Source organism: Tigriopus californicus, chromosome 9 (assembly GCF_007210705.1).
Source record: "Tigriopus californicus strain San Diego chromosome 9, Tcal_SD_v2.1, whole genome shotgun sequence".
NCBI classification, from domain to species: Eukaryota; Metazoa; Arthropoda; class Copepoda; order Harpacticoida; family Harpacticidae; genus Tigriopus; species Tigriopus californicus.
Genome location: NC_081448.1, coordinates 7,182,709 through 7,206,085, shown reverse-complemented (window position 1 = coordinate 7,206,085; position 23,377 = coordinate 7,182,709). Strand labels below are relative to the sequence as shown.

The window sequence follows — 23,377 nt, the reverse complement described above, 5'->3', positions numbered from 1 at the left end:
TCCGGCCACCCGCGACGTCGAGATGGGTTTCTTCGACAAATTGGCCAACATCCTAGGAATCAAGAAGCGCGAATGCAATGTTCTCGTTGTGGGGTTAGACAATTCGGGCAAATCCACCATTTTAAATCATTTCAAACCGGACGATCAGAAGCATTCTGATATCGTTCCCACCGTGGGATTCAACGTAGAGAGATTCAAAAGTAGGACTCTATCTGTGTTTGATTGTCGGTGTGTTCTTGCTTTCTATCCGCACAGCTTTAGAACTTCCTATCCTCACTCTTGACGAGTATTAATTCGTCAGATTTGCGCACTTGTATCTAGAACATCACCCCCAACGAAGCCGGTGCTATTTCCAGCTTTTCAATTGTACATTTTCATTTGCCGAGTATCCCAATTATGTCAGAGGTGGGTTCGTAACAGGCGGTTATTTTTCCATACCTTTAAATCTTTCATTGGCTTTTAATTTCGTCAGCAAGAATCAATTTCCTTCATCTGTCATGGACAGCGTCCGGTAGCAAGGTGTTTAGTTCCCAATCATTAGTGGAACCTACCTATGTGGGTACATCGGAGTTCTAACCAAAAAGATTACCTTTGAGATAGGCTCCTTTCCATTGATTAAACAAAATTGGCCCCGGGTACCTGATGATAGAACTTTCCCCCCCGTCATGCTTGGTTTGAGGTTCACGCTAGGGAGCAATGATTGTCCCTCCTTTTTCAAAGGAGGGCGTGGCTTCGGTCTTTTTGCCATGGATATTTTCCATGCTATTTATGTACTAGTTGGAGCGTTAATTACATTTTGCCTCTAGCGTCGAGACGCTTTTTTTCATCAATAGGTGTTAATATTGCGTTGTCTCTGGACTTTGGTTTGATTTAGAATCATTTTTCACTCCAAATCGCACCTAACACTACTCGAATGATTCTCCTAACTTGATAATCAATGTCATATCACTGTGATCAATTTTGATGAAAACCTTATACCACTTCCATGGTCAATATTGTTGGTAGCCTCCTCCATCGTCATAGGAAAGCGTAGCGCACTTTCCGGCGTTTCTTACGCGGATCCGCTGAAAGCGACTTGTAACATAAAACGTTGTTGGTCTGCGTCGTCAGAAATACAGTACCATCGAACCTTGGCACCCCGAGCAACACCGAAGTGAGTCCGATCGACCACCCAGACCAAGATCTGAAGACTTTGAAGACCACGAGAGCAAGTATTTTTAGCCAGCTATGTTAGGATACACCCAGCACTGGTGGGTGAGGTCGTGGTGCAGGAGGAGAAGGTGCAGCAGGCAGAGCTCACCCCTACCACCAAACTAAGGTCGTTAACTTGATCGCCAAGAATAGAACGGGACACGGTTCCGAAGGTCGATCAAGGGTGGCTTTCTTTCGTCCTTTTCTAGGGTTGGCTCATTTGAGGTTCTCACTTCCTTGAGAGAAGTAGTTTCACTTCAATCGCTCGATCGAAGGCTCTATGGGATATTGTCTGTCCCCCATCAAAAAGTGGAACCCAAATCTCGATTCGATAATATAGGTGGAACTTCTCATTGTGAGCCAATTGAAAAAGTGGTTACAAGAGACTCTTCATTTACTGCCGCTTGCTTTGAACAAAGATTACCATCTCAGTTGTTAGGCAAGTATTTGGTTGGTTCGATTGCATTTTCGCCGGAGTCGCTCTCCAATTGCTCCCTTACCTCCGTCCATTCAGCATTCGCCAAAATGTAACAGATTCATCAGTGTTCCAAAGAAGTGCAAGAAGGTGTGAAGGTGTCCAAAAAAGCAAGATAAAAATAGGAACAACCACGCCGGCCGAGTGTTTTCGTCAATCTAATTTGAGTTGCACTTTAGATGACTGAGTAAGGCTCGGCGAGTGCTCTACTCTACTGTCCTTTTGCTTTGGACTGCGAGTGTTGTTAGTGAAGGTGGAGTTGGAACGAAACCCTTTTTCCAAGAAGCTGAAAAGACCCGCTGGTACGTACTACCTAGTAGAGCAGAACAGAAGGTGGTAAGTGGCAGTTCATGCTTTTGATCCGTCGTCGGCCTGATTTCTCAGTTCCACGATCTGTTGTTGGTTGCTACGTGCTCCTCTTGGGTTGATTTGGGCCTTTGGCCGTGAACCAGTCTTCAGTCTTCATCATGGTAAAAAAGTTGGGAGTGCGTTGGTTGCCTGGCATTCCTTTCCTCGACGAGCCACGGGTCAGCCATGCTTTCACTGGGCGAGATCTGCCTCTGATGACTTTGGAATCAGGAGGTAGAAGACCAGTCGCTATGGGGTTTGAAACCGCTCTGGTTCTCGTTCTGGCTCAAAATACAAACGTGAATGTGGCGGATGGAAATACAGGTCAGTAAGTGGCGTGCACCGTGAATGCATACAGCAAGTTCACTAAGTGTCTTCTTGATTCACTTCCTTTCAATGTAACATGTTCAATGTAGGCACAAGTCGTTCACATTTTCAACTAGCTATTTGAATGTGTAGCAGAATGGACCGCGCTAAAATAAATATCCCAACAATTCGGATATTTTCCAATCTCATTTCAGATCATAATGTGGGTTTCACGGCCTTTGATATGTCAGGCCAAGGTCGCTATCGAAACCTGTGGGAGCACTATTACAAAGATTGCCAGGGCATTGTGTTTGTGGTGGATTCCAGTGATAAGCTCCGGATGGTAGTGGCCAAAGATGAATTGGATATGTTGCTACAACACCCAGACATTCGATCGCGCAAAATTCCCATCTTATTCTTTGCCAACAAAATGGACCAGCGAGAGTCCATGTCAAGTGTGAAAGTGTCACAAACTTTAGGCCTAGAGCGCATAATGGACAAACCATGGCACATTTGTGCCAGCAATGCCGTCACGGGTGAGGGCCTGCATGAGGGCGTCGAATGGCTCACAGGACAAATCAAAGAAAACGTGGAACGCTCGTAAGATGAAAAACCGTGCACTAGAGAAAAAAAAAGGTGACAGAGAACGACCCGTCGCTATCTCTCTACCGATTTGATCCTTGTCAACCCTTCCGTCCAATATCTTTATCAGATGTTCCATTGTGAATATGAACACATTAGACGAAAATCTGAGACACTGACTGACACCACCTCGTCGAGACAAATACATTTTGATAAAGAGCTTAGTCTTGTTAGTTTTCTTGACCAAATGGGATGTGACGTTTACTTCCTCCTGGAGTAAATTGCATAAATACAAAGAACAATCATCAATGCTAGAAGCCGAAAACAAATGTGTGAATATAAAACTGAATTCAAAATTTGATTAGTCACCATTTACATCTGAGGTATACAGGTTGTAACATGCATACGTCGATGGGCAAATCAAATGTGGTGAGTCATCTATGCCAACTAATAGCTAATTAACAAATTTAAAACAAAAGTAAGATATTTGAAGTCGTATTCATCTGAATTAAGATCGAAATAAAGTTTCCCATTAAACAACATTATTATTATTCGTAGTAATACATAATGTTTTATGAAACACCAGGTAGCAGCACCGAATGTTATTGAAATAAATTATGATGAGATATAGCTTCCGAAAAAAATAAGCTTTTATTCCAATAATCTTTTAAAACCCAGACGTGCGAAAACACTAAAAGATTACTACTTCCAGGGTTTCAATTTGTATCCTAAGACCATGCGATTCGTCGTTTAGAATCTAAGTGGTCGGATAATGATTGTTTAAAATCATCAAGCAGGATGTTCTTGTTTTTGCGACTTTCTAGTACCTGTTTCCTCTTTTAGTTCCTTAAATTTTATTCATTTATCTAATAATCTATATCAATTGAGTTTAATATTACTTGGATTTAGGTATCGTTACATTTAGCCAAAAGCTTTTCTCTATTAGAAGACGAGAACAAACCGGAACCCCATTTCTCTAAAAAAAAAGTTTGGGATGAGAGCCATTATGTAATCCCAGGCCTAGACAGGCTAGAACATTAAAACTAGAACTCTTAGGCATTTACTAAAATAGATAGTAGCTTTGCACAGGGAGTAACGGGTTCATATCCCACCATGAAAGGCTAACACTTGTTTTGGAATTATCATCCCCGTGTACAGAATGCCAGACAATTCAGTGCAGAAAAAACTCTTTCATTTCAACGTAATGAGTTATACTTATGCTTTAACTCCTTGAAATCCACGACACCTGGCAAACACAATGAATAATTGTAAATGAAAACGTCAGGAAACTTCGAAAGGACAGATCTGGTATAATTTAAAAAAAAAGTCAAACTCCACAAAAATAACAATAGTCAAACTCCACAAAAATAACAATCGGTATCAACTCTGAATAGTGAAAAAGGGGGTACTTTGGACTTTGTCTCTAAATTGAGTCATGAATCAAGATAGATTGGATATTGAAAGGTTTGAACATTCTTTTTCGTTATCACAATTTATAGGCAGATCGGAGCTTCGAGGGATTGACCCTCAACCAAAGGTTCCAAATTTTCTCCCGCATACGAAGTTAGAGGTGAAATTTCGCACACCACGGCTGAATTTTGTTTTGAGGCCGCAGGACACACCACTTTCCCTCCGGCTCTCTCAACAAATTGACGATGTAAGGTGAAAACTGCCTCCCTCGCTGTCGTGGGCGTGTCCTTCTTACCAACGCCGTCGGCATTTTTCAGAGGACTGAATTCCTCGTCCCTACGGCATTCCCAAACAAGGAACGATGTAGAGAATTGGAACACATCGAAAACGAATTTCTCCAATTTGATTCCGTTGGGCTCAGTCGGTTGGACAAGAAGTCCATCTTTCATATGGGGTATCTTCTTTTTGGCCACGTGCTCGGGTAAGGCCTTCAATATCTCATCTGAACAGACTCGGCTCAAAAAATCGACGGCAAAGAAGTGATTGCAAATGTTTCCGGCTCGGAAAGCCAATTTCCCATCGGGATTTCGTTGCTCCGATGTTTCCACGCTGATTTCGCTGTACTCTACGACCTGAATTTTCCCATCAATTCGAGCGACCACGCCCACAGCCTCGGATGGAAATGACTTTTCTACCACCTTATTAGCCGACTCCACTCCGCTTTGAATGCATTTACCCATGAAATAGGGGTCCGCCATTTTTACCAAAACATTGTCAACGCAATAGATATGGACTTACTTGATGCCTCGTTTGATCATATCTTGAAGAATTCCTTCCTGTCGCAACGCCCAATAAAGCCCTCCATTGCCATCAGGGGCTCGGGCCACTCGCTTTTCCGAGGCGAGCAGAATTTGCCCCTGAAAGTCATAGCAAGGCACCATGCGTTGTTCGAAAAGAACAAGGTTGTCTTTTTTCATCCCAAAATAATCGTTTTCGGCGAAGAATTTGGCTGTGGGCTCTTTGGTGTGCTCACTCGTCATGATGTACAAGGGCAACTTTCCGCTGACTCCACTCATCTCCTCCAGCTTAAGTATTCGCTCAACTTGAATTTGATACAGGGTCTTATTCGAAGGTAGCCCTATATTGAACATCCCTTTGGGATCAGGCGATCCCAATCGTGTGCCCTGACCTCCAGCCAGACAAATAACGCCTATCGTTCCATTGGCAATAGAGTCCAAAGCAACCCGTTCTAGGTCGTGCAATTCTGCGGCGGAGGTCGTATTGATTGAGAAATAGTGACTCTCTTCAATGGGGCTCATCTTTTCGTCAATGGATTCGAGCTCTTCGGGCGTTTTCTGGGTGGCTCGCTGAAAACTTTCGTAGCATTCTTGAAAGTTGATACTTTTGAGATCATCCAACAATGCCTGTTTTTCCAGAGGTTTCAGTCCATCCACAAACAGTGGCACATGGGATTGATGAAATTGATCGCACTGTTTTCTAAGACTGCCTTCCATCTTGCCTGAAGTATCAGATTGGAGTGGCGAGCACCTCTCACGCTGCATGCGACCCCGTCTACGGGCGTCACTAATGAGTGAGAAATCCCAACCGCATAGGTTAAAACCCCGTCAAATGAGGCGAACGATCCGAGATTGCTTTAGGCCTCTGCAAAAGCGACTACCCCCAGAATGATTGATTCACCTTTGCGACACTACAAAATGTTTGTTTGGGAGTTCAGTCAGTGATGCAAACGTGTACAGAGTGTGGCAAAGGCTACTTGCTACCACCCGCTCTCGTCACCCACCCCCCTCACAATTCCGTGCCAAGCCAACCCAACTCGATCCCGCTACTTTGCACAGGGGGCTCTTGGCTCTTACACTAAGTCAGGGAGAAAGAAGAAAAGAGCCACAAAACCGATTGTCTGCTCGTCCTCCCTTTCCTCACTTTCGTCACTACTAGAGCTCTGTCACCTTGTTAGTCGCCCCACAATCCATGCACAATAACGTGTTCGGCTACGGACATGGAAGGCAGAAAATGAAAGAAAGCATCTGAGACAGTACAACATCTATTGGAACAGACTCGTGGAATGTTCCGTTCAAATTCAACCGGCGGTGGGTGCTTTGCTAACACACATGTTTTTTCATACTTCGTCTATTCATCGTGAAGCTGCTTGTATATTATTAAGGTTTTACCGTATACATCAAAGATTTCTGTCCAAGGAGCTTTTACATCTGTTGAACGATCAGTTTTCGCTTCGAGTCGTAACTAAAATTGTTGGCTTGGAAGATATCGCTTTGGAAAAATGACTGCAAGTTTTGGATTTTCAAATGGCGGGCCTGGAACAAAGTTGGACGGGAATTAGGATTTAAGCAATTAAATGCACAAAATTAACAATACTGTGGACATGGTTGCCTTTAAAAGACAGAACGATTCATAATAGTCACGTCTCGTTGGACCTTTTAGGAGAGCATAGTAAAAAGAATTAATTGTTTCAGTCACGTTATATTCAGTTACATTGGAAAAACTTAAATCGACTTTTTCTGTCTGAACCAAACTCAAATTGTCTGCTTTTGTCGACTAGTGCTGTTCAACGTCATTCAAGATACCACGTCTATTTTATTCACACAAGGTTCAATTTCCTCCTTGGTACGAATCAAAATCATATATGATATCGAATCTTATCTGAACCATCCTCCCTAAACTTCCCTTAACGGAGCTTTGACGCCATCAACTATCTCGTCAAGGATTGTTGAGTTTTCTAACCTAATCTAAAACACTTGGATTGACATTTCTAACCTTGCATTTACGCTTCAAGGGGATTTTGATTTGATGTTTTTAACGCAAATAAAATTTTGAAATAATGCAGCAGGCCCTTGTTCATCTTACTGAGGGTTATTAGTGGCTTTTTAACAGATATGGAGGTTTTTTAGTAGAAAAATAGCGAAGCTATGAAAAAAAAGACAAACCGTTTAATTCGCCCTTTATAACCTCAACACTACTCTAATAATAAATCAAAACCAGTAGCATGATGTCACGACTTGCAGTACATCTGCTTCTGACGAGATTTGACATACTCATGAAACATCAACTAAACCGTGCCTGCTGAGAATGTACTACTGTGGTTATTATGAAATGTTTCCTCCTTCAATGGATATAAGTAATTCATGCCAATAGTAAAGACACCGTCGATTACCCCAAAAATGCAGCACAGTCAAAAAAAAAAATGTCTCTAGCATTTGCGTTGGATTAGGAAATGACTTTGATAGGGGGTAAACGCCCTACTCACCTTATCCAAAAGGTCACCTTCAGACACTTCCACGACGTCTTGCTCGGTTCCATAGCGATTTCTCATATACATGGCGGTTTCTTGGGTTAATTGACGTAAAATGAACAAGAGGAGCTCGTTGTTGTCCCGCTTAAAAGTCAAATAACGGGCAAAGTTTCTCTTCATCGACTTCATCACAGAATACTTCTGGGTATCGATGAAGGATTCCAGCATCACGCGGATGGCCATGTTTACATCGTCCTCATGGACGAATTCTCTGAGATGCATTTTGGCGTTGGCTTCGGCGATACGAATCATGCTCTCGATATGCCTCACCGTGATAGGAATACTGCCAGTAGCCATGGACTCGCGTCGAAGGTCGCTATACATCTTAGCTACCTTGTCTTGGTCCATTTGATGGAGTTTAGGATGAACACGTTCCCGCGCGTAGAGGATATACTTCTTGAGCAAATCTTGTGGAATCTTCTCCACACCCGCCAGATTGGTGGCACTGGCCAACGACTGCTCCAAGCGCTCCATATTATCGTGGTCCTCTTGTTCAGCCATGGGATGGTTGCGCATGTGGGAGCCCACCACAAATTTGGCCAAATGTTCATCAATGATGGGGTCGACCGTGTCTCGGACTACACACAAGATGTCGAAACGAGACAAAATGGGTTCGGTCAAGTCGACGTTTTCTGCAAATGTCATGCTCGGGTCGTATCGCCCGCCGATCGGATTGGACGCGGCAATCACCGAGCATCGTGCCTTCAGTGAGGTCACGATACCGGCCTTAGAGATAGAAATGGTCTGTTGTTCCATGGCCTCGTGGATAGAGGTCCGGTCTTGATCATTCATCTTGTCAAACTCGTCGATAAGACAAACGCCTTGGTCAGCCAACACTAGAGCTCCCGCTTCCAGGGTCCACTCTTTAGTAACAGGCGACCGTTGAACGTAGGCTGTCAACCCGACTGCACTAGCGCCTTGTCCGGTAGTGAAGATGGCGCGGGGAGCAATTTTCTCAGTGTACTTCAGGAACTGAGATTTCGCCGTTCCGGGGTCACCACAGAGTAGAATGTTCAAGTCGCCTCTGACGCGGTGCTTGTCGGATTTATCCTTAGCCTGTCCTCCAAAGAGAGCCAAGGCAATGCCGCGCTTAATATCTTCATGGCCGTAGACAGACGGACCAATAGAAGCAATGATCCGCTCACCAATCCGTTCATCTTTGCTTAAGGCCACGATGGCTTTGATATCGTCATCGGTCAGGGAGTTGGCGGCATTGCGCTCGTCTTTGACCAGAATATGATTGGCCATGACGACGGTGGCAAACACGGGAAAACCTTGCTTTGTATTCAAGGAGCCATCGTAACTGTTGGTGTAAACTCCAGTGAGCTCGATTTCATCGCCAGGTTTGCACACGTCGCACAAATCCCCCAAGAGTAAAGCATCCTTGGACCTGGGCAATCGGCCCGGAGCCACCCGACCTGGTGATTCTTGAATGGTGATTCGTTGATAGTTTTTGTACAAGGTTTCGACCATGTTAATCTGAAAAAGGTCAAGATGGACCACTTGGCAAACACATTCTCTCGAGTGGTGTCATTTGGCCGACTCACCTCAAACGGTCCTTGACTCTGGCACTCAGGGCAAGTACCGGGTTTGGTCTCTTGGTTCTGATTTTGGACAAACGGTCCCAAAACGTAGCTACACTTGTTGCAGTCATATTTGATGACCGACAATTGCGGCAAAACGCCAGTGGATGAGGTCACCACACCGCTGGTGCGGATCAATTGATTCAGATGGAGTTGTCGCAGCGATCGAAGTTCTTCCACCAGAGGCAAGTCTGAGATGCGAACATGGATTTCCTTGGCAATGCGATGGTAGTGCGGAAACATGGACATGACCACACTTTTGGCGGCTTCATCAAAAATGCGCAAAACTTCGGTGGGCGCCTCGGGCAAAAAATAAGCCAAAACCGAACATTCCGAAGCCAGTATGTTGTAATCGACTTCGAAGCTCGATCGATTGACTGAAAGTATAGAATTGTTTTGTTTCTTTCAAGTTTTGAATTGATGAACCCCTGGATTTAGTCTGACTGGACCAGCCTTTCCACGGCTGAGATAAGCGGAAATTTGCCGAAATCAAATGACAATCGCGTATTGGAGTATAAAAGTTGCTCATTTGTTCTTTCGTTAGCCTTGACACGCTTACGAATAAGTGAGAAACCAGGCCATGATTCTCTTTATACTTTCAGGTAATGTGGCCAAAGGCATCAGATCGATAGATTGAAAAGAGTACGCAATCAAAAACTTACCTTCGCACATGTGACGAATCTTTTCTTTGTACAAATTGTGACCTTTAGCATCGACGTAGGTCTTCAAGAAGTTTTTAAACCGATTGGCGCACTCAGTGCGAGGCCCAATTTGGGTCACATATTCCCGCACTGGACGACCTCGCGTATCCTCCAAGTTCTCGATGGATTCCACACCACCCGCCTCATCGGCCTCCATGGCTTCATCGTCGTGGCCCCCTTCGGCCGCACGCTCGGCTAATCGGCGGCGACGGGCCCGCGGTTCGTCCTCGTCTTCGTCGTCACTATCGCCGTAAATGAGCCCCCGGCGCATTCGTCCGGGAAAGCGGCCTTGGGCTCGATCACGTCGGCGCATCTCGGCCTCGGCCGCCACACGCTCGCCCTCAGACAGGGCATCTAGATCCGAGTCATCGTCCATGAGATTGGCGTCGTATCGATCCAATCCGGGCATGGGTCGGTAGTCACGCTCCATGTTTTCCCCGAAGAGCTCTTCGCCATCGGCCGCCTCTTCATCCTCCGGATCGACCGAGGCTAGATGCCCGCCGCCGCCGCCGCCCAACAGGTCGCCTTCATCTTCGAACGGCGGTAAATCGCGTCCGGGTGAGGACGTGGCCGGATCCAAGGCCATCTCATGGCGTCCACTCCGCGCAGGCCGTGCTCCACGTCGGCCGCCAGCGGGCGTGGCCGACACACTGGAAGCCGGGGTAGGTGCGTCATCCGAGAGGAGGCCTGGCGACGTGACACGATCCTGGAGCCAGAACAAGGTCAAACCACAATTAGTCCCCACGCTCCAACCCCACGATCCCGGGCCACTTGACTCTACTTACCGTCATGATGGGATGATGGGAGGAGGACCAATAATCCGGTGGGCGGTATTGGAAAAGAGTAAGAAAGCAACGGGTAAACCAACCAGTCAGAACGAGAAAATCACCCAGGTCTTTTCGGTTCTTGGATGGAGTCTGTGGACTCAGTGAAGACAGTGGAGACAGAGGCGGGAAAACAACCGAAAACCGCGGGAAAGACACAGTGACCCAGACTTTGAGCATTATCAGCCCACGGCAGGCCCTTGGGTTCGCCCACAATCATAACGAAATGGAATGATCATGCTCAATGGGGGACCGAGTGATTTGAGGGGGCTACATAATTCATGGGGCGGTGATCTTTAAGGCCGCCCAACGGATGAAGGGTCATTTATTTGTTTCGTGGATTCGATCTGGTCTCATCTGGTCACTCATTTGGGGGCCAAGCTCAGGCTGCGCGAAAAGCCCAGAGTCAAGTCTAGGTACGTTCCCCAAACCGCATAGACCCACTAAATAGCCGGGTTTGTCCCGGTCGACTACCCTAAGGATCAGGCGGGGCTGACCTCAATGGGTCATAAGGTCGAGCTGGGCCCGTGGCTTCTGACGTTTTCCCGGGGTTCCGGGGGATATGGACGTCACCAATCCAGGCCCAATGAAATGAATGCAGGGCTGGAGGATCACCCTGATTATTTTGGTGGACAGGGAAGGATAAACGTTATTCTCCACCGATTAGTTGGCGGTGCTAATTTTTAAATTTGTGACAAACGGTTAGAAAGGTTTGGAGAGAGACCTTAAAGGCTATTGATATCGTGTTAGGTTAGGTTGGGTTAGGTTAGCTAAGGTTAGGTTACGTTCGGTTTGATAAGGTTAGGTTAGGATTTAAAAAAGGTAGCACCGCCAAGTAATCGGTGAAAAATAACGTTTACCGACAGGGAAGCTGAGGCTTTTCCAGGCTGGCCTACTCTTCACTTTGAAGAGTCAAGTCGGAAGTCAGATTTTGACATTTTAGCCACGTTTCTCAAGCCAAAGGCCATGGTCAACTATGGTTGAGACTGGACGATCCATTAACCCCAATGTGCCAGATCCCATGCTCACGGTTCTAGAGCCCATGGGGCCCTGGCTTCCAGCTTGGCCGAGTGTGATGGTGGGTTGATCGCATTTTGGCTTTGAACTGGCTACTGGTTTAGGCCTCCCTGTGCCCATGGACACATGTGTGTTTGGGGTTGGGAGAGAGGGAGAGAGGCCCGGTTTTCGGTCCACGTTCTCCACCCAAATCGAACCAAAGGACTCTTGGTTCTTCACCGCTTACATTTCCATCCACCCACTGGTAGCTCGCGTGGGGACATCCCGGGCCATCCCCGGGTCTGATTGGGTGATAGCATGGCTCTAGCGGTGAATTGGTCGCCCTTGGTGGGTTGGACCGGACGCGAGCCCGACGTGGTCACGGTGGAATGCTCCGTCGTGACCGGATTTGAGTTGGCCGCCCAACAAGAGGTTCAAGATCGATTGGGCGTGGCCGCTGCGGCCATTGTGCCTCATCAGGGACGCGTCATCTTCGATATCGCGGGCTCGCAGCTGCCCCAGGTCAGGCTCGGTTTCCTAGATTTGATTTGATTCCCACGGCCATTGCCACTCCCCACCCGCCCTTTCTAGTCCTTTTGGCCCTCAGGGACCCCTGACCCGTCATTAAACCCCAGCCAGACGCTCTCGAGAGTCTCAAGTCATCGGTTCGTGTTGGGTTTTGTGTCCTTCTAGGTGCTGAGTTTGCGAACCATTGACAACGCTTGGATCTTAGTGGGTGTCATCCCCCAAATGGATCTGACCGGCCCAGAGGTACGTACGTACGTCAATCATTTGGAGCGAACCAAACCTATGCCCTAAAATCTAGCTAGATAAGCCTAGCGCCCGAAGCGTTGGAACTTGGAAACTGGGAATAGATCCCATCCCAGGCTAATTCCCACCCACCTTTGACGTGTGACCCTCCCGTCCAACCCACCCTTGGCAGTGGAGCTTTGACTTGGCTCTCAGCTTATTTTTATTTTTTGGGGGAGGGGGGGGGGGTTGTTCTTCAAGGGCTTCTCTAACCGCTACAGGGAATGTAATCCCGGGTACTACTTAAAGGGGTCCTTTACAAGGCTAGTGAAATCTTAGCTGTTCCTACTAGAAACTAACTTTGTATCGTCAGCATAAAAAGAGAGACTGGCAGTAATACTAAGCCTTTGAAGCGAGGCAACGAATATTATAAAAAGGGGAGGGGCCCTGAGATGGAGCCCTGGGGAACACCTGACTTGACATCATGTCTGTCACTAAAGGATCCCTCGACCTTAACAATTTGCTTCCTATCCTGAATGAAGCTGCTTATCCATTTGAGAACCTTGCCTTGGATCCCAATGTCATGAGTCTATTCAACAAAAGGCCATGATCTAGTTCATCAAAGGCCCTGGCAAAATCAAGATAGACGACGTCAAAGCACTCGTGTCTTTCCAGTCCCTCAATGGCTTGCTCTAAATGCTTAGTCAGTTGGGTAACCGTGCTAAAATGTGCTTGGAACCCGTGCTGGCTAGGAGGAAGGACTTCATTGACTTCAAATTTTTTAACAAGCTTGGACGTCAAACACCTTCGCAATATTCGAAGTTAGAGAAACTCCCCTGGTATCTAGGGTTCAAACCCCGGTGTCGGAAGTTAAACTATCAACTACTAGGGATTACCTTTCCAGATCACTTAAAGAGAATTTCTCCCTCCATGAAAGAAAAAATCGTTCTTTAAATTTTTATTCTTATTTGACTTACCAATTTCTATCGGGTTTGCGTTTCACGTTCACACATTGGCCTTCGAAAATGGTTATATTCCTGTATCCCTTTCCCTGTGACTTTAGGACGAGACTCTCGAGCGTCTGATTGCCCTCCTACCCGACCTCGATTGGCCCCGGGGCTTGGCCGCCTGGCGACGGATCTTCAACCGACCTCACCTCAACTTTGATTCGGATCAGGGGATCGATTCTGAGCCCATCAAACGCGTCAAGATCATCGGTGACGAGGGCGACACCTCACCAGACTCAATTCCTTCTTTTCGCTGTACGTGCTATCGCACGGGAACGGGTCATGCTTTCGGATCTATGGATGCAGCCAAAGCCATTGGCGGTGCTATTCAAGACAAGTTTCAATGGCGCGTCCGTATGAAGGACTTTGACATTGAAGTGGTCGTTAACATTGACATCAGCCAAGTCTACTTTGGCATCTCGCTCACCCATGTTAGCCTCTTCAAGCGCAATATCGAGCATTTCGGTCCCACGACGCTCCGCGCTACGATATGTAGTTCGTTGCTTAAATTAGCCAACATTCAGCCTGGTGATGTGGTGGTGGATCCCATGTGTGGTGGTGGATCGATTCCCATTGAAGGTTTGTTGGCCGTCATGTCTTTTCCCTAAGGGATACGCTTTCTTCCCCTTTTCCAGTTTGAGCATAATTCTTTGCTCTTTTTACAGGCGCATTAGGTTACAGACAGGGCTTCTATTTGGCGGGCGATTATCACGAGTTGGCTTGTGGCCGAACCAAAGACAATATCCAAGCTCTAGTAACCAGAGACAACAAGGGTTTGCCAATTGATGGATTCCAATGGGACGTCACCTCCATCCCATTGAAGACAGCCAGCGTGGATGTATTTGTGACCGACTTGGTACGGGCTAGAGATATGAACAACATCTTCTTGAGGAAAATATTTTTATAGTTATGTTTTGGGGTTTCAGCCTTTCGGGAAGCGCAGTGGCTCGAAAGCCGATAATCGCGTGCTCTATCCTCGTGTGTTGTTGTCCATGGCCCGTGTGGTCAAACCCAATTCGGGTCGTGCCGTTTTGTTAACGCAAGACAAAACGTCGATGTTCAAGGTTGGTCTTCAGGGTTCCGCCCAACCTGTCCTGCCAAAATGATTTGTATCAACCATGGTCTCGTTTTTTTTTTTTTTTTAACAGAGTACGGGAAAGTTCAGTGCGTACTGGAAGACTACGAAGCATTCCTACTGCAACATCGGAGGGCTTGCTGCCTTGGTCTTTATGATGACTCGCACGGACAAAATGCCCGATGATCCATCCTCGGAAGGAAGACCCGCGAGCACCTCCTAGAATGCTACCACCTACACTTCTAAACGCTCTCATCACAACAACGAAGGAAAAAGGTGTTTTGGAAACCATGCCAGTATAGTTTTTATGATTTCTTGGTTTCGTACTTTTGAGATTTGAATAGGCACCTCAAATATATTGCTCAAAAACTACGGATTGCAAATTTTTCTACATTTGGAAAGCTTGGCAAAATTGTTTTCATTGCCCTCACATCCTCCGAACGGAAAGGGCTCACAGTCGTTTAGTGATGAATTGAAGCGAAATCGGGTCACATTTTCACCACAAGAGCCCTCATTCAAGGGCAATAGACAGATGTTAGTTGGATTAAGGATCTCTGCCTCGATCCGCAAAGCTGGGTTTCCAACAGATTCGGGGCGAGAAAAGACGCATTTCATTTTGCACTCGAGTTCGGAGAAGAAGTTGTTTTGATTCCCGCCACATCCGCCATACAAGAATTGGAAACAATATCCGGCGTGATGATAAAACCGAGGAAGGCGTTGTGGACAAGGCCCTGCCTCAGCCATTAGATCACAAGCAGTTTTGTTGAAAACGATCTCATGGTTTTGGGTGTCGGGGGTCAGATCATGGTCGGTGGAAAGCCCAAATTCTCGCACTGGTGCCAAACTTTCCGGAACTCCGTGTTTCGTGACATAGTTGTTGGGCGACCGGCAGGCTGCCTGACATTGCCTAAAACGAGTATGAAAGATTTAATGTAATGAAATTGACGAAGCCATAGATAGTGCTAAATCAAAACCCTTAGTATCGAGCTTAAGAATGGAGGAAAAAAACCTTCAAACGAATCTGCTTGACGAAAAGCAACATCATCCAGAGATTCCATCTTGGATGTAGAGAGTGCCTCAAAATTAAGTTATTTTTCAAGGTTTTGCTTATCATTTTCCTAAACTAGAAAGATTCAGAAAACTAAGCAAGGGGCATTCAACAACCTCCAGGAAGGATGTAGGTATAGTGGATTTTTTTTCTACCTTGCATAAGCTTCTTGACGGTCCGGTGAGCCATAGATTGTACAAGATTTCTCAAAAATGTTTAAGCCATATAATGAGTACCCGCAAAGAAATTTTTTCATTCAAGGACCATCCCTCACGAATTCCTTGCTTACCAGGCGAGATCCATTCATGCAAGAGTGTCTAGCTTTATCTAGAAATGCAATGATCCTCCAAAGTAACCTGAAATTTCTTCACATTGGTTGAAAATGGGTCAACGTTTTGAAAATCAATTTGCTACATAATGAATTTTAGATCCAGCCTCTATTGAAACCCTTTATTCTCCACACATTACCTTTATAATCCTCTAAAAACGACTACATGTGTTTATGCGTTAGTCTTGGATCGATGAGTGATATAAAAAGGAAACATATTTTTGCAATATCAGATGCAAACATGGTTTGAAGTAGTGAAATGATGAAACCTCATCGTAGACTTTTGACTGTCAGTTTGAGGTCTATGTACTCTTTGGGTGGGTTTTCCTTGGCCAGTACCAACCAACCAACCAACCAACCAACCAACCAACCAACCAACCAACCAACCAACCAACCAAGCAACCTACGTTTAATAAGAACCTCCGACGCACGGGGATTCAAACTTGATTCTTGTGAAGAGGAAGAATGTGTATTCGTAGTACACATTTTAGTCCATGATCTCATCCAACCTTATATAAACCTCCTCAACCACTTCCATGTAGCTCGCCGATTGGGACCAACTGCACCAACATAAATGGGCTTGATTCAATCCAGATCTGTTTGTAGCAGCTTAAGAAATCCAAATACAGAAAATCAACCCTCCCTCTTCATGGTGATTCGAATGGCAAATCAGTGATCTCATTAGGATCTACCCAATTCGGGGGGTCCATTTGAAATGGCTTCGTATTTTTGATAGCACCTTTCGATGATGCCCCCGAGTCGTCGTATTGATTGAGAAATGTTACGATCACAGAGGTAGGAGGGGCAAAGAGTTTTAAGTCTGTATGGTTCTATGCTTTTAACATTTACTCGTGTTCAATGAAGGGAAGCTTCTTCACCCATGCAGCCATTACTTGTTATTGTGACCAAACTGAAATTATCCACGTACACTAAACAAATAAGACTGTTAATTTTGGGTTGGCAAAGACTCTAGTCTTTGAACCTCTGTGACTCATTTCCAGAAGAGGTCCCGTGTCAGAAAAATATGTGTAGTACACGGTGCGATTTGGGCGGATGTAGTTGATTTTAATAAAGATTTTTGACGCCAGTTCTAGCTTTTTTTTCCTTTTGGTTTGTTTTTTCACGGCTTTTCTAACCGGTATAGGGAATATAACCCCCGGTACTATTAAAATGAAAGATCATATCTTGTCTATCTTTTTTACCTTTTAAACTTTTATGATATTTGGGCTGCCAACGAATTTGAGTTGACAGACCGAGCTAGTTCTTGAATGTACGGTTGATCTGGAATGCCATTTGAACATTTTCCAAGTCTGACTTGAAAGATGCTACCGGATCAACAAGGCCTACGCATTCCCTATGAATATTAGAGGGAAGCAAATTAAACAATGAAGGAGCCCGAGAAAGAAGAGAAGTGGACTTCATTGTCCGAAATAGCCTGAATTCTCGAGAGCTTGAAGGGGCTCTCACAACGCACATTAAGCCTCGACGGTCACTGAAATTGCCCCTAAAACCTGGGTTGCCACAAAGCTCATGGATGCATTTGAAAATGTACAGTATCAGATACCGTTCGAACACTGTACAGTCCCTATTTCTTTTATCTTTGCCTATGCAAGAGCTCTCTCATTCCTTTGGCAAAAAAACTCAGATATTGCACTTGAAAACAGTTTTAAAGACCAAATATAACAAAAAATATATAATGGACTTTAAGAGTACACCAAGGTGCCCTTTCACACGAAATGATGTGAAAATGTATTGAGCAGCAGCTGAGTAATGTGGCTTTAAAAGGCTCTTTTTTTTTAGTGAACTTTTTGCAAATGGGCCTTATTGCAATTTGCAAGACTTTTCATAAGGTTTTTCATCACTAAATTATCCCAGATTTCTAGAAGTTAAACAAATTTCTTGATAATTCAAAGTTGAATTATTTTTCCACTGTTGATAATTTAAAAACAAACTTTCAAAAAAGAATATTGATTGAATTCTGAATCATGCACCCAGTAACACATTCATTTCAAATTTATGCTATATCTATTCATTGGATATTTTCACAATTTTGGAATTGCTCGAAGGACCTCCCTCAAACGACAAAAACCAAAAATTTTTAAAGGTGGCTAAGAGTTACAAAATTTTAACTACAAAAACAGAGGGCAATGTAACTATATAAAACAAAATATATTTTCAAATACTTAGATGTTAAAGTGCTTTTGGTGCTTTTGGTTTTTTATTACGGATTAACTACTAGCAATATTGTTGTGATAATTTAGTGATGTTTAATGATGAACATATTTTTGAAAAGTCTTGCAAATTACGATAAGACACATTTTACAAAAAGTTCACTGAGAAGCTGTTGCCCAATACATTTTCACGTAATTTCGTTTGAAAGGGCACCTTAGTGTGCTTTTGAAACCTATTATATAGCGTTCTTGATATTTGGTCTTTAACATTGTTTTAAGGTACATTTTATAAGTTTACCACAACTGGCTTAAAAAGTCTTTGGATCTTCAAATCAACAAAATCTTCCCAAAATCGCACCGTGAGTGTTGCACGAGTGGGATGGAGGAGGTAGTAGAATCTTGGGTGAATTGTCCTCATAGCAATGAACCTAGTAGTCAGAAACGGGTATTCTTTTTCAAACTACATATGAGTCATCCCTAACCATCCATCCGTCCATTCAACCAACCAACCAACCAACCAACAAGCTATGCAGAATTCGATCTGGGACAGCCGTTGAAGGTGCAAAGTAACCTGAAGTCGTTCGTGACCAGATTGACCCAAGCCCAAACCAAGTCTTTTGTCTGATACCAACCGCCAAACACGTACATCAGGATGAACCTCAAATAATAATCCTAAATGCCCTCCAAGTTCGAACAAAGATGTGCATGCCTGAAATACCAAACCTGAGTGTGAGAAAATTATTTTCGTTGCCTCCACATCCACTCCAAGGAAACGAGCGGCAGTCCCCGATCTCCATATCGTAAAACCATCGCTCGATCTTGGAACCGCAGGAACCAAAAACTGGACGCGTCTGGCACAACTCTGGTTGCACATCCTCACTTGCCTGAAAATCGAACATGCCATGGCGTTTAAAAACTAGATTCAAATGCATCAAACATTGAGACTGGCGCTAATCGCATCAAGTATCAACTAAAACGAGGGACTTAAATCATTCCCAAAATTGGGACCATGACATCATTCTACTCGGTCTGGCTCTCGACTTTGATGAAGTTTTTGGGGTTTGGCTAATCGCGGCGAATCTTACTCGAGCTTGCCAAACTTGCACGCACCACTCATAGTCACTCAAATACCTTTTATCTACGTAAAATGCATGTGCCTCGAAAATTTAGCGTGAGGTGTTTTTTGCGGACTTCTTTACCGCTACTGAGAGTGGAATCCCCAGCGGTCTTAAAGATTAGCTTCCGACACAAGGGTTGAACCCACTACACTTGGGTAGACGATTCTTGGCTTGTTCGTGAAGCTCCTTAGACCGTTCGGCTACATTAGCTTCTTGATTGAAATTAGCGACAATTCAACACGAAAATTGTCATATATTGTTGGGAGCCACTCAAAGACGCACTATGTAAAGAAAGGTAAAGGTGCAAATAAATGAAAGGTAACACAAATAACCTGCTCATCAATAAATTAAAGAAAAGTTGTACATAAAGATTAATAAGTCATGCAAGCATAATAAACCACCGCAAGAAAACGGACTTTTTTTGTAGTTGTTAGGGGGTTAGGGAAGAAGGGGTAAACCTAGCCCTGGCAGCGAAACCGGCCATGACATTGTTCTATTTTTCCGATTGACAGTGTCAGGACTTCCTTACCGCCCATGGAATGGGATCCCTAACAGCTCAAGATGAAAGAGTTATATTTCTTATTGACCTTTTAAGAGACGTTTTCAAGTTGGCGTCATCAATTTCCGAAGCCATCACCATCTACCGTCAAAAACCTGGTTTCTTGAAAAGTGACTTATTTAAAATTAAAAATTGGGCATAGGTTAGAACGAATTTGGTATTCAATTCTATTCACTCTGATCAAGTAATGGTTCAACTAACAGATGCTTTCACTTGTTAAGCATTAGACCTTTGCCATTGAGGCATTTAAGAAATTAATGGATTTTTCTTGGATTTATGTACTGATTCAGTCATGAGGGTCCTCAAGGGGAGCTAGCCTGAAAAAAAGGGAGAGCTGCCACCCTGCATTGTTTTGGCTTCCTTCCTCCGCTTCTTTGGATTTAACCCGCCACTTTATGTAACTCGGAACTTCACTCCTACATGGCTGGACAATAGCAGCATCAGAAAAGCGCTATCGCGACCAGATTATCGCGATTTCTTTTCACCTTGAAGCCATATATTCAATTAATGTCTGACCCACCAACGAATTAGAGCTGGCCCTTGAATATAGGGTTGATTAGGAAGTTTGGTAAAGAACTTGTCAAAGTCCGACTTAAATCCTGCTACAGGATCAACATCAACATACTTCCTACGAATATTTGAGAGCAGCAAATTGAACGACGAAGGAGCCCGAGAAGAGAGTTCTCGAAGGCATGAAAGTGCTCTCAAAACGCACATTAAGCCTCTACGTTCATCACAATTGACCCTAAAACGTGGGTTGGGACAAAGCTCATGGATGCTTTTGTAAATATACCGTATCAGACAGACACCTTTCTTACCTTCCCTTGAACACTGTACAGTCTCAACCTCTCTAGCCTCTTCCAATATGAGAGCTCTCTAATTCCCTTAATGTTCCTAGTTAAACATCTTTGGACCTATTCGACTTTTTGCAAACTGCTGAATCGAGCATCAGATAGATTCTCCGTCAGTGGATGTGGTTAGCTTCTAAAAGTTTCCTGACGGGTGGGGGAGGAGAATCGAAACGGGGACCTTTCTCCTGCTAGCACACTGCACTGACCACTACGGCACGTCTCCTCCTTGATTACATGCTTCCGGTCCCCCCAAAAAACGAATGGGGAGCCTGTTCCACAGATCCACACCCATTAGGTAACCTATAATATGCATTATGTTACCCTTCTGGGTAAGCTGGTTGACAGCATTCTGGTACTTTGGCTTCTTATTTGACTTCTTATTTGACTTCTCTTCAAATGACTCAATAAGACCCCAATACTTGTCATGTTGGCCCGAACTGTGCCAACATCTGTGTGAACAATCACAATTTTGAAAGCCACCAAAAATTTGACAATCGAAATAAAGGAGTTGGTGTAGCCAAGCGGTCTAAGAAGCAGCGTGAAAAAGGCACGATTCCTCTCCTAAGGTGTCGTGGGTTCAAAATCCGGTGCCGGAAGTAACCCCATAAAAATTTGCTCCAAAAAATACCGATTTGTACCTTGACACTTGTTCTCTTATTCGCTCCACCATAGCCTTTCATGAAAAATGCTCTTTTACATTTTTCAGTTTCGAAGTGCGAGTAAATTTTCTTTTAAATGACTGAGACGTGAAAGGAGATGACAACTTTTCAGTAGTACTGTATTTTGAACATACTGTAGGCTGTGTCCTCATAATTTGAGAAGAGACGTGGGCGCCATGTACCGAAATATCGGCTCCTTTTCTCTTTCGGAGGTCTTAGTCTTTATTTTTGGCGAAGAAAAATCCCCCTGACGTCATTTTTGATGATCTCACTCGAAATGAGATCTATGATTCAGCCTCGACCCATACAAATTCCATACTAGACCCTGCATCTTTGCATATAACAACCTTGCATCATTCCTAGGACGACACGAGTGTGCCCGAAAATATCTGTTTCTCACCTGGTTCAAAGAGTCAACCGTGGTTCTGGCTAAAGTGATTGGAACGTGGGCTCCGTTGATATCTCCATGCTCTTCGAATAAGTAATCATTTTCCTCTTCCAGGTCCAGGATTCGTTTTCGCACCACTAGCAGGCTTGCGTTCAAGAAAGACCAATTCTCACCGATCTGACCCCTGAGCACGATAAACGTTGCGATGGTGGACACGATGGCACCCAAAATCAAGGCCAATCCAATGGCACCCAAAATGATCACGGACTTAGGCAGTGGCATGACCAAGATGGAAAGTTGAACTGGGTGTGACGATTGTCATTTGAGGGAAAAGCCGTCATGTGAGAATTTCATGACAACCGGATGACACCTCTGGAGAGCCGCTTATCACTTGCTACCTTCTTTGGGGGCGAGTCCAAGGATTTTTATTGTCAGGGAGGAGTCAACCAATTTCATCTGGTTATAAGGTTGAAGGAGCAAATAGTCCGAGAAATCACTTCATTGCCAAGGCAATTCTGGAAGGGAAGGAGCGAAGGTTTATAGCTTACCTCTTGGCCCTTTTGGCCCCTTTGCTTGTTCACTTTTCCCCTCAAGTGAAACTTAATTTACAGAGTAGTCGAGCGCGAGAAGCTCATATGCAAAAAATATTGACTGAGCCATATCCTCGTTAACGGCCATTGATCAAGCCATTCCTTGTTTGGGAACTTAGAGAGGATCAGCCGATCCGATGCATTCCATGGGAGGAATGAGTGGAACTTTCCAATCATGGATGGCTCAAACACTGAAATGGCCTGCTTGTTTGATACGAAGATTTGGGCCTTGTTCCTCCTTATGTTTACGTCCAGTATTAGAGGGAAGTCTGCTTTTTGGTACTGGAAAACGAGAACGACGGCGAAGACGAGTGTGTAGGTGGGTGTAGAAAAAGAGGAGGAGGAAAAGAAAGACGATTGAATTTGAGAGAGAAGGGGGGAAGGGAATGGGTACCCCACTACGTACATAGTGTTTTACATCTCGTTTTAGAACATTAGTCAAGGCAGCCGATGAGCCCATATGCTGCACGTTATTGTACATAAAGTACTCTCCATCACTGCATTTGTTGGCTTTGAGAGTTGATCTTAGCTGGTCCCGGTTTTTTTACATAGAGCCCATTATGCTTGGCCATGGACGTTGACGATTAACGTCGGCGCCTAACAATTCCATTTATTCATTTGTTTTGAAGAATAGCTCTTTATCCGTTGCTTTCTGTGCGTTTTTCCTCATGAACGAGTTCAACCCATAAATTCCGTCATCGGTCACTGACTTGCTTGTTAGTCAGTCGTCGGCACAGGATTCCATTTCATTTTAGCCTCTGATGGCTGGACCACATTCCAGTTTCAGTGCGCTAATAGCTATTTATATAATAGAGGGGCCTTCTTTGCGTAGAGTTATAAAAGTGAGGCTTGAAGAAAGTCGACAAGGTCAAGGCACCTTGACTGCGTTCTGCCATTTCATGCCGTCGAATTTGAAGTTTGAGAGCGAGCGCTTGCCCGAGTTTCTCTTCACACGAGACTGACGAGATGGCATCAAGGTGTTGTTGACCGATTGACTTTTTGAGATCCGAACTTAATAAACTGCATGCAAAGAACGTCGCCGCTATTGAATAAACAGTTTTCTTTTACAATAACCGATTTTCAAGGTAT

At 44.6% G+C, this 23,377-nt stretch overlaps 6 protein-coding genes across 8 annotated transcripts; 2 read left to right on the top strand and 4 right to left on the bottom strand.

The window, feature by feature from the left end:
• The first annotated feature begins 22 nt into the window (after nt 1-22).
• On the top strand, nt 23-3,126 carry LOC131886606 (ADP-ribosylation factor-like protein 6). Of its 3 annotated transcripts, XM_059234993.1 has the most exons (3): nt 207-1,968; nt 2,051-2,338; nt 2,536-3,126. In XM_059234993.1, the coding sequence occupies exons 2-3, from the start codon at nt 2,134-2,136 to the stop codon at nt 2,922-2,924; spliced, it is 594 nt and encodes a 197-aa protein (XP_059090976.1). In that variant the 5' UTR covers nt 207-1,968; nt 2,051-2,133; the 3' UTR covers nt 2,925-3,126. The 3 variants fall into 3 exon arrangements, with proteins under 3 accessions (XP_059090977.1, XP_059090976.1, XP_059090975.1); XM_059234994.1 differs by lacking the exons at nt 207-1,968; nt 2,051-2,338 and adding an exon at nt 23-200; XM_059234992.1 differs by having other exon boundaries at nt 207-2,338.
• A 1,129-nt stretch (nt 3,127-4,255) lies between these two features.
• On the bottom strand, nt 4,256-6,125 carry LOC131886247 (UDP-N-acetylhexosamine pyrophosphorylase-like protein 1). The gene has a single exon (XM_059234517.1). It carries the CDS (start codon nt 5,872-5,874, stop codon nt 5,107-5,109), a length of 768 nt encoding a protein of 255 aa, XP_059090500.1. The 5' UTR covers nt 5,875-6,125; the 3' UTR covers nt 4,256-5,106.
• Nucleotides 4,396-5,070, bottom strand: LOC131886677 (UDP-N-acetylhexosamine pyrophosphorylase-like protein 1). The gene has a single exon (XM_059235076.1). The coding sequence runs from the start codon at nt 5,068-5,070 to the stop codon at nt 4,396-4,398; it is 675 nt and encodes a 224-aa protein (XP_059091059.1).
• A 233-nt stretch (nt 6,126-6,358) lies between the features above and the next one.
• Nucleotides 6,359-10,880, bottom strand: LOC131886246 (DNA replication licensing factor mcm2-like). Its single transcript, XM_059234515.1, has 5 exons — nt 10,710-10,880; nt 9,886-10,630; nt 9,188-9,600; nt 7,596-9,119; nt 6,359-6,645 (listed from the first exon to the last, which is right to left on the bottom strand). Exons 1-5 carry the CDS (start codon nt 10,713-10,715, stop codon nt 6,535-6,537), a joined length of 2,799 nt encoding a protein of 932 aa, XP_059090498.1. The 5' UTR covers nt 10,716-10,880; the 3' UTR covers nt 6,359-6,534.
• Nucleotides 10,881-11,848: 968 nt separating this feature from the next.
• On the top strand, nt 11,849-14,948 carry LOC131886833 (tRNA (guanine(6)-N2)-methyltransferase THUMP3-like). Its single transcript, XM_059235250.1, has 6 exons — nt 11,849-12,266; nt 12,438-12,515; nt 13,558-14,080; nt 14,167-14,357; nt 14,428-14,565; nt 14,650-14,948. The coding sequence occupies exons 1-6, from the start codon at nt 12,063-12,065 to the stop codon at nt 14,797-14,799; spliced, it is 1,284 nt and encodes a 427-aa protein (XP_059091233.1). The 5' UTR covers nt 11,849-12,062; the 3' UTR covers nt 14,800-14,948.
• LOC131886835 (actinia tenebrosa protease inhibitors-like) lies at nt 14,856-22,570 on the bottom strand. Its single transcript, XM_059235251.1, has 3 exons — nt 21,711-22,570; nt 18,847-19,007; nt 14,856-15,483 (listed from the first exon to the last, which is right to left on the bottom strand). The coding sequence occupies exons 1-3, from the start codon at nt 21,978-21,980 to the stop codon at nt 14,946-14,948; spliced, it is 969 nt and encodes a 322-aa protein (XP_059091234.1). The 5' UTR covers nt 21,981-22,570; the 3' UTR covers nt 14,856-14,945.
• Between the last annotated feature and the right edge of the window lie 807 nt (nt 22,571-23,377).

Bases quoted from the DNA above. Each gene is read 5' to 3' on its own strand.
- LOC131886606 (XM_059234993.1), top strand. From the start codon at position 2,134: ATGGTAAAAAAGTTGGGAGTGCGTTGGTTGCCTGGCATTCCTTTCCTC. The intron at 2,339-2,535 runs GTCAGTAAGTGG...ATCTCATTTCAG, and splicing joins TGTGGCGGATGGAAATACAG to ATCATAATGTGGGTTTCACG.
- LOC131886677 (XM_059235076.1), bottom strand. From the start codon at position 5,070: ATGGCGGACCCCTATTTCATGGGTAAATGCATTCAAAGCGGAGTGGAG.
- LOC131886247 (XM_059234517.1), bottom strand. From the start codon at position 5,874: ATGCAGCGTGAGAGGTGCTCGCCACTCCAATCTGATACTTCAGGCAAG.
- LOC131886246 (XM_059234515.1), bottom strand. The intron at 9,601-9,885 runs GTAAGTTTTTGA...CTATACTTTCAG, and splicing joins GATTCGTCACATGTGCGAAG to TCAATCGATCGAGCTTCGAA. The intron at 9,120-9,187 runs GTGAGTCGGCCA...GACCTTTTTCAG, and splicing joins AGAGTCAAGGACCGTTTGAG to ATTAACATGGTCGAAACCTT.
- LOC131886833 (XM_059235250.1), top strand. From the start codon at position 12,063: ATGGCTCTAGCGGTGAATTGGTCGCCCTTGGTGGGTTGGACCGGACGC. The intron at 12,516-13,557 runs GTACGTACGTAC...CTGTGACTTTAG, and splicing joins TGGATCTGACCGGCCCAGAG to GACGAGACTCTCGAGCGTCT. The intron at 14,358-14,427 runs GTACGGGCTAGA...TTGGGGTTTCAG, and splicing joins ATGTATTTGTGACCGACTTG to CCTTTCGGGAAGCGCAGTGG.
- LOC131886835 (XM_059235251.1), bottom strand. From the start codon at position 21,980: ATGCCACTGCCTAAGTCCGTGATCATTTTGGGTGCCATTGGATTGGCC. The intron at 19,008-21,710 runs GTGAGAAACAGA...TTCGATTTTCAG, and splicing joins CGGTTGACTCTTTGAACCAG to GCAAGTGAGGATGTGCAACC. The intron at 15,484-18,846 runs GTTTGGTATTTC...TACTCGTTTTAG, and splicing joins AATAATTTTCTCACACTCAG to GCAATGTCAGGCAGCCTGCC.